At 27.4% G+C, this 7907-nt stretch overlaps 4 protein-coding genes across 7 annotated transcripts; 2 read left to right on the forward strand and 2 right to left on the reverse strand.

The window, feature by feature from the left end:
• Window positions 1-41: 41 nt before the first annotated feature.
• Window positions 42-3921, forward strand: Ufl1 (UFM1 specific ligase 1). 3 transcript variants are annotated; one of them, XM_015320101.2, is made up of 6 exons: window positions 42-497; window positions 770-1350; window positions 1430-1576; window positions 1661-3016; window positions 3170-3331; window positions 3448-3921. In XM_015320101.2, exons 1-5 carry the CDS (start codon window positions 427-429, stop codon window positions 3310-3312), a joined length of 2298 nt encoding a protein of 765 aa, XP_015175587.2. In that variant the 5' UTR covers window positions 42-426; the 3' UTR covers window positions 3313-3331; window positions 3448-3921. The 3 variants fall into 3 exon arrangements, with proteins under 3 accessions (XP_015175587.2, XP_089031754.1, XP_089031755.1); XM_089175628.1 differs by having other exon boundaries at window positions 3456-3921; XM_089175629.1 differs by lacking the exon at window positions 42-497 and having other exon boundaries at window positions 815-953; window positions 1021-1350.
• Window positions 3308-4301, reverse strand: LOC107066009 (transmembrane protein 170B). Its single transcript, XM_015320202.2, has 3 exons — window positions 3890-4301; window positions 3719-3824; window positions 3308-3635 (listed from the first exon to the last, which is right to left on the reverse strand). The coding sequence occupies exons 1-3, from the start codon at window positions 3984-3986 to the stop codon at window positions 3440-3442; spliced, it is 399 nt and encodes a 132-aa protein (XP_015175688.1). The 5' UTR covers window positions 3987-4301; the 3' UTR covers window positions 3308-3439.
• Window positions 4302-4534: 233 nt separating this feature from the next.
• Window positions 4535-6836, forward strand: Atg6 (Beclin-1-like Atg6). 2 transcript variants are annotated; one of them, XM_015320197.2, is made up of 5 exons: window positions 4535-4774; window positions 5026-5186; window positions 5273-5685; window positions 5756-6244; window positions 6624-6836. In XM_015320197.2, exons 1-5 carry the CDS (start codon window positions 4663-4665, stop codon window positions 6739-6741), a joined length of 1293 nt encoding a protein of 430 aa, XP_015175683.1. In that variant the 5' UTR covers window positions 4535-4662; the 3' UTR covers window positions 6742-6836. The 2 variants fall into 2 exon arrangements, with proteins under 2 accessions (XP_015175683.1, XP_015175684.1); XM_015320198.2 differs by having other exon boundaries at window positions 4618-4778.
• Window positions 6265-7904, reverse strand: LOC107066008 (uridine diphosphate glucose pyrophosphatase NUDT14). The gene is made up of 3 exons (XM_015320201.2): window positions 7446-7904; window positions 7162-7235; window positions 6265-7069 (listed from the first exon to the last, which is right to left on the reverse strand). The coding sequence occupies exons 1-3, from the start codon at window positions 7883-7885 to the stop codon at window positions 6918-6920; spliced, it is 666 nt and encodes a 221-aa protein (XP_015175687.2). The 5' UTR covers window positions 7886-7904; the 3' UTR covers window positions 6265-6917.
• Between the last annotated feature and the right edge of the window lie 3 nt (window positions 7905-7907).

Raw genomic sequence — 7907 nt, forward strand, 5'->3', positions numbered from 1 at the left:
TGTTATATATCTTCTTTTATATAAATGCATAACGCGCGCATGAAGTGCGGTTTTGCATAATCTAATTTAAAGAAAAAGATCATGAATTGGTTTAAATCTTGCATTGTATTTATTTTAAATGAATGATATTTCATTTTTTCATTCTTTATTTTGATATAAAAATATACATATATGTGTTATAAAAAGAAATAAAAATTAGTCTATGTAAATTTTGTAATTTTTAAATTTGGCGCCTTCGATGGAAGCATGCGCTGACCATGACTAGATTCAGACATAACCTTATTCGTATGCATATGTTGACAACTTCGTGTGATTGCTAAGTTAAGTGTATTTCGTATGTGTAATAAAAGTGTAAGAAGAAAGTATTTTAATAATTTCGAAGAATATAAACAATAGAAGATTATTATTAATAAAAAGACCATTATCATGGATTGGGAGGAAATAGAAAAATTGGCGGCAGACTTTCAAAGTGCACAGCTTAGCAGTAATTTGCAAAAGTATATTTTACATAGTATATTGTATTGTTTTTATTATTATACAATATCTAAATGGCACATTAGTATTCTAATTTTATTATAATTTACAGTTTATATTATTTTATTTTATTTTTTATTTGTTATAAGTAAAAATCAATGTAAATTCTTTAGAAAGAAATTAAACATATGGAACGACAAAATGATACTGATTCAAAGTTATAACATAAAATATGAATAGTAGATATCATTTTTTAAATAAATAATTAATTCAAATGATATTATTTTGTTTGTAGATTAACAGAAAACAATTGTATAGAAATAGTATCAAAACTCATCGAGTCTAAGCGTTTGGATGTAGTATTTACAAATGACAGAAAGGAATATGTTACACGACAATATCTTAAAACGCAGATAATAGATGAGTTAAGTTTTCATGGTGGTAGAATGAATTTAAATGACATAGCACAAATCCTTAATGTCAGTTTAACTCTGATAACAACTTTGGCCAACGAAATTCAGGCAACTGAATCTGGCATTCATGTAGTTTTAGGATATTTAATTAACGAAGAATATTGGGAACAGATGATGAAAGATATCAACGATAAACTTTGGCAACATCATTACATTAAAGTAGTAGATTTAACATTGTTTTATAATTTACCAACTGATTTTATAAGATCTACTATAGAAACTGCATTAACTCGAAAGATTATAATGGATGTAGAGATTACGCAAGACAAACAAATTTATTACACTAATAGATTTATTAAAACAAACAAAGCTAAAATAAGAGGTGCTTTATCTGCTATAACAAAACCTGTTTCATTATCTATTATTTCTAAGGAATGTTCTGTTCCTGATTTTGTTATTTATCGTAAGTACTTGTATGATCGTATATTATATGCAGTTATATCTAATTCTTGTAATTAATATATTATATAATTTAATGTTAGCTGTGTTGGGTGAACTGCAACAGAAAAAACAAATATCAGGTATCATATCGGGAGATCAAGTCAAAACTGGTATGTTTTTACCACATATTTATGTTAAAAATCAAACTCAATGGATTCATGATTTCTACAAACAAAATGGATATTTAGGTATGCACATTTTACTTATAAAGTATTGTTCAATATTAATTTGTATAATTTGAAATGTGTGTTATTTTTGTTTTTCTTTTTTAGAATATGATGCACTTGTTAGACTTGGAATATCAGATCCGAAACATACTATTAAAAAATATTTTCCTAACGATGATATTATTTTTCTGGCTTCTGTTGCAGTCAACGATATTATTGTTGATCAAATTAAAACCATTGCTAATGATATTATTAATACTAAATCGTTCATAGATGTTCGTGATTATTTGCCTTCGATTCTTAATGAAAAAGATATTGAAATATTTTTAAATAAAATATTGGATAATAGTCCGGTCAAAGTATTCATGGAAACAGTTTTAGTTTCTGATGATTTTCTACAGAATTCTGTACAACTTTTGTATAAAGTTGCTGAAAATAAAGCGCAAATGGTAGTAACCAGTGGTAAATGGTTACAGTTAGTTTGTGAGGATAAAATTAAGTTTAAAAGTGACGACAGTATTGTTAAAAATAACAAAACTCATAAGAAAGAGGAACGACGTAAAAAAGCAACGAGTGGAAAAGCAGGAGGTGGAAATCAAGGAAGAGAAACGAAGACCAAGTCGACGAAGAAAAAATATTTACAACAGAAATTTAATGATGATCTTTCTGACGATGAAAATATATATATTAAGGATAAAAATGTTGATCACGAATTGGTATCGTTAGAAGATATTACAACTGAACTTATGAAAAATCGTGAAATTGCAGCAATAGATGATTTAGCCGATCAATTAGCTTTAATGTTGCATCAAAAAGTAAATGAATATGCGTCATGTGCAGCAGAAAAATTAGCTGAATCTAGTGATGCATTTAATACGGATGAACTTAAAAAGGATTTAATTATTTTATCAACTAATATTAAAATTTTCAATGAAAGTATTAAACTTTTTGAACAAGAATCCCAACGTACTTCATTAACAGAATATTTAATGAAATCATTATGTCGGGATTTTGTAACGAGATTATTTAAATTGGCTAGTATACAAAATAAATTGCAATATCCTGATAATATTGATTTTAATACAATTAAAAAAATACTTGTCGAACTACCTTCAGATATTCAAGTACCATTAAACAACATATACACAGCTGTTACAAAATGCATTATCAAAGATTTCTTGAATTTTATCACTCCTGCATTGCAGGCTTGTTCTGTGATACAAAAGAAACATAACAAAGATATAAATAAACAAATTATTTTTACTCATAAAGAAGCTCTGTTAAAAGAATTAAAAATAACGCAGGATCCAGCATTGGCGTTGAATTTGGTTACGAGTTTAATTTTTACAGCAGCTACGGAAAATATTATACACATGTCTGGAAAACATGTTTCAATGGTTCTATCTTTTCTTCATTCATACGTAATACCCGAAACTTCAGAATTATTAAATAATTATTGTGGTATGTATTTTACAGTAATTAAATAGATATCATCGTATGATAACATTAACAATTTTATTTGTATATTTTAATGATAATACATTAATTAATATTACATTTTGATAGAACAATATGTTGAAATATAAATAATTAAGTGAGCACAATATTTTACAGATTTAGTCAAAAGTAGCATATCGTCTTTAGAAAATAATGAAAAAATGGAAGCACAAGAAGCATTAAAAAATCAATTGGAATTAATCAAAATGATTCCTGATAATATTAATACACATATAAAGACACAAAAATCAGAAGTATAATAATATCCATTTATGAAAGGTACTTATATAATATTTAATTACATATTAAAACATCGGTTCACGATGATTATGTTATAGTTGTTTATATTCTTTGTTATTATCTAATTATATTTTATATACATGTATATTATAAAGTTGCTAAGATTCTAGTAAATCCAACACAAGCAGCAACGACTGTTTGGCCAATCCCCCATACTAATGCATATAATGGTGGCATCTGATGACTTGATGCACGATAAACAAATGCAACAGCAGCGGAGCTTAATACACCTGATGTTAATGGTAGCAATATGCCCATTATAATTATAAGAAGTGGGAAAAATCTGTAAAAGAGAATAATATTTATAAATCTTTATAATTTTATGAATATCATTGTGTGCAATATCTGTTTAAAAGTTTTACATACTTTCCATATTTATGTTGTCGTAAAGTAGCGAAACAAATTGTACCGGCTATCATGTGAACAAATATAGAAGAGAATAATGCCCATAGGAATATCTGGTACCACATCTCTGAAAAATTATATAAATTAAAAAATATATGTATATTAAATATGTATTTTAATATATGTACATACCAGCGAAAGAAGTTAATGGCATGTAAAATATATTTCCAGTGTTCATGTTTCTTAAAACTTGATTATAAACTACAGAATTTTCTGTATGTTCAATCATGATACGTTTTTTTGAAGCTTTGTTTTTTGTATTAATTTGTTTTAAATAATTTCTATAATCTAAAAATGCATTTAGGTACCTATAGTTATGAGATATCACATAACCTGCATAGATCTACATATTGTTATATACTTTATTAGAAGGATTATTATTGAAAGGTTATAATGTCACATTTATTATTAACAATGCACTAATTCTATGAATAGTATATTAATATTTTTTATTTATATAGTTTATCGTAACAGTTTAGATTATCTAAAAGATAAAATTGATGATTTTTAACTTTATGTACATTGTGATTGGCTCTTTAACATGACGTATATGTCAAAAGATAGAAATATTTATTTTCAAAAAGAATTTAAATAATTTGCTGTAAAATTGCATTTAAAAACAAAACAAACAAAAAAATAATAAGAATATTTTTAATTCTAATAAATTTAATAGATTTAAAATATAATTAATCATTTGTTTATTATTTTATGGTTTGTTTGTTTGTATGTTTGCTAGATGGCAGCATCATCGTTTTGTTATTAGTAGCGCCTCCTGGTAGAATATCAACGAACTTAATCAGCTGTTTGTCTTCCAAGCGTCTAAAAAGTATTTGTCAATAACGTTTATAATTGAATGAGTTTTGATTAATAAAATAAAATAGTGCATCGTATTAATAAATAATACGATGATGGATATGAAGAGTAACGTAAGTTTTTCGTGCCAGAGATGCTTACAACCATTGAGATTAGATTCCAGTTTTAACTATCTAGGAGAACATACTTTGGCTGAACTCTCACGTAGGTAAATTCTATTTTAAACTATTGATTTGTTAAATATTCTTCTTATTCTTTTATATATTTAAAAATAAGACATTATGATTAGTAATAATAATAATGATTAGTAAAATATCTATATGTTATTTTATAAGTATTATTATTATTATTTTGTTTATTTTTTTGTAAATACAAAATAATAGTTAACATTATGCGCATACTATATGAACTGTATGGAAAATTACAGAAATTTATAATATTTTATTTAATGTTAGTACCCCTTCAGCAACAAGTCGTTGCAGAATTAGAGCCTGCGAGTGGTAGTTTGGAACATTCAGTACAACCATTCAGATTAACAGAATCAGGAAATGGGAATAATGGCTTCATGCTGGTTGGTGATACCGGTGAATCAGAGAATTTAAGTCACAACTTAAAAGTATATTTAAAAACATTTTTTTCATTTTCTTTTAACCAATTATTAATTAATTGTATAACTAATTATTGATTTGATATTTTACAAAGGTAACAGCCACACTGTATGATATATTAAGCAGTAATAGTTCTGTAGATCATCCACTTTGCGATGAATGTACAGACGGTTTGTTGGGGTTAATAGATGAGCAACTAAAAATGACAGAAGGCGAATGGTCAGACTACAATGAATATTTTAAAAAATTAGAATCCGAACAACAACAATTGGGATACGAAGATATCGAGATGGAAAATTTAATTAAAGAATTACAAGATGCTAAAGCGGAAGAAGAAAGAATGATAAGTGAATTGGAAGCTTTGAGAAAAGAAGAAACAGCTACGAGAAATTCTATTGCTGAACTAGAAAAAGAAACAGCCAGATTGGAAAGTGAGGAATTAAGATATTGGAGAGAATACGCAAGACACAAAAGAGATCTTATGTTAAGCGACGACGAATGTCGAAGGTAATTTTTCTAATAAAAATATAAATATTCATTGAAATATAAATATATTTATATTTGATTTTTGAATTAGTTTGGAGTGTCAATTGGCCTACGCAGCATCTCAACTTGAAAGACTGAAAAAAACAAATGTTTTCAATGCTACATTTCACATTTGGCATTCAGGACATTTTGGAACCATTAATTCATTTCGTTTAGGACGTTTACCTAGTGCACCTGTTGATTGGAGTGAAATCAATGCAGCATGGGGACAAACAACTCTTTTATTAGCATCACTCGCAAGAAAAATGAATTTGACTTTTAAACGTTTTCGTTTAGTACCATTTGGTAATCACAGTTACATCGAAGCATTAGATCAACACAGAGAACTTCCTTTGTATGGAAGCGGAGGTGTCAAATTTTTATGGGATACCAAATTCGATGCAGCTATGGTTGCATTTCTCGATTGTCTGCAACAATTTAAAGAACAAGTTGAAAAGGGAGACAATGGATTTTGTTTACCATACAGAATGGACCGTGGTAAAATAGAAGATTCTGCAACAGGAAACTCATACTCCATCAAGTAATATACATATATATATATATACATACATCATTTTATTTTTATATATATTTCATCATTTATTTTATTATTATAACATTTTATGAGATACATCACAGAATATGATAGCATATAACAATAGCATTTTATTTATAAGAATTTTATTTATAATCATTTGAGTCCCAAGGTTTCTTGGAAACATTTTATTGAAAAACCCAAAGCAATGTTATGTTCTTTTTTTTTTTTTTCTATAAATGCGATTAGCAATAAAGTAAAGTATTCAATGATCAAATGTAATGGGTTTTTATTCTACTTGTGACTCAAACCATTAAGATTTAGAAATTCTTTACTGGAACTTTATTTTATATTTTTAATTATCATTATCCTCACTTCATTTTAGAATTCAATTTAATTCGGAGGAACAATGGACCAAGGCCTTGAAGTTTTTGTTAACTAATTTAAAATGGGGACTCGCTTGGGTCAACTCGCAATTTACAAAAGACGATAACGAACATTGATGTAACAAATTGATCATTGTGTATTTTGTCTATGCAACTATTTCTTATTTGCTTGTGTACATCCGCTCGATTTGTAAATAAAATTGTTCTATAAATTTTTTCTTCCTTCTATTACATATATATATATATATATATATATATATGTATATGTGTGTTATTGGTTTAGAAGGTAAAGATTAATGTCCACGTTTATTACGTAGAAACCAGGATATACCAAAGAGAAAACTGGACGGACTTTGTACTTCTTCTGAAGTAATATAATTTTCTGCCTCTTCGATACTCATTTCCACCAATTCGATTAGTTCATCTTCGCATTCTGCACCACCTCCTTTATAACATGAATTAATAAAATGTCAATTTTTAACGGTAGGTTTAATCATTTTTATATTAATTATTTCATTTGAATAAAATGAAACATACCAGGATGCGTGTGCATTTCATCGGTTACCTCAACATAAAATAGAGTTTGTTTGGTAGCACCAGACCCTACGCCTCTGAAAACATTACAAATTGTTAATAAAATAGTAACATTAGAATATTTAAACATAAATGCTTTTATTTCATTTATATTAGAGAGCTATTGTTATCATTTCAATGATAATTTAATATTTTTGAATAATTTTTGGTGATTATAAATTTCTCTAATCATCTTTTCTTTTTTTCCTTTTTAAATATATATTTACATTATAATTTATTATTTCCACCTGTAGGTAACGATTTTCATGAAAGCAGATGCAGGTGCTTCGTATCCACATTCTTCTCTCAATTCATCTCTGGCAATTTCAACGAGTGGTTTGTCCTTGTCAACAATACCAGCACAGAGTTCCAAAGTTACACCCAACGAAGGTGGATATTTTTTAAGATCAATTTGATCTATTTTGTCAGGTAAACAAGCGTAATACGCGGCTGGTCGAAATTGTTTAACTAAAATCAGTTTTTTTCTAGTTACATTAAAAACAACAATACCAACACTGTCATGAGATTTAACGACATCCCAAACTTTTTCTTTGCCGTCTTGTTTATAAAAAATTCTAACTGGTTTAACCCACGGCGAATCAATCGGACATTTTCCTATTTTTATCTCCTCAACGTCGAGTATCTTTTTTCTCACAATCTCGTTTCTATTTTTGTGTATTTCATCCATATTTATTTATTTTCTCTCTTTC

The sequence above is a fragment of the Polistes dominula genome, unplaced genomic scaffold (assembly GCF_049000335.1).
Source record: "Polistes dominula isolate Pdom_NZ unplaced genomic scaffold, Pdom_raw_medaka contig_17, whole genome shotgun sequence".
NCBI lineage: Eukaryota > Metazoa > Arthropoda > Insecta > Hymenoptera > Vespidae > Polistes > Polistes dominula.

Excerpts from the sequence above, each read along its gene's own strand:
- LOC107066008 (XM_015320201.2), bottom strand. The coding sequence starts at position 7,885 with ATGGATGAAATACACAAAAATAGAAACGAGATTGTGAGAAAAAAGATA. Across the intron at positions 7,236-7,445 it reads ATGAAAATCGTTACCTACAG|AGGCGTAGGGTCTGGTGCTA; the intron begins GTGGAAATAATA and ends TAATGTTTTCAG. Across the intron at positions 7,070-7,161 it reads TGAAATGCACACGCATCCTG|GAGGTGGTGCAGAATGCGAA; the intron begins GTATGTTTCATT and ends CATGTTATAAAG.
- Atg6 (XM_015320197.2), top strand. The coding sequence starts at position 4,663 with ATGATGGATATGAAGAGTAACGTAAGTTTTTCGTGCCAGAGATGCTTA. Across the intron at positions 5,686-5,755 it reads AGCGACGACGAATGTCGAAG|TTTGGAGTGTCAATTGGCCT; the intron begins GTAATTTTTCTA and ends TTTTTGAATTAG. Across the intron at positions 6,245-6,623 it reads GGAAACTCATACTCCATCAA|AATTCAATTTAATTCGGAGG; the intron begins GTAATATACATA and ends ACTTCATTTTAG.
- Ufl1 (XM_015320101.2), top strand. The coding sequence starts at position 427 with ATGGATTGGGAGGAAATAGAAAAATTGGCGGCAGACTTTCAAAGTGCA. Across the intron at positions 1,577-1,660 it reads CAAACAAAATGGATATTTAG|AATATGATGCACTTGTTAGA; the intron begins GTATGCACATTT and ends TTTCTTTTTTAG. Across the intron at positions 3,017-3,169 it reads ATTATTAAATAATTATTGTG|ATTTAGTCAAAAGTAGCATA; the intron begins GTATGTATTTTA and ends AATATTTTACAG.
- LOC107066009 (XM_015320202.2), bottom strand. The coding sequence starts at position 3,986 with ATGATTGAACATACAGAAAATTCTGTAGTTTATAATCAAGTTTTAAGA. Across the intron at positions 3,825-3,889 it reads GCCATTAACTTCTTTCGCTG|AGATGTGGTACCAGATATTC; the intron begins GTATGTACATAT and ends ATAATTTTTCAG. Across the intron at positions 3,636-3,718 it reads CGACAACATAAATATGGAAA|ATTTTTCCCACTTCTTATAA; the intron begins GTATGTAAAACT and ends TCTCTTTTACAG.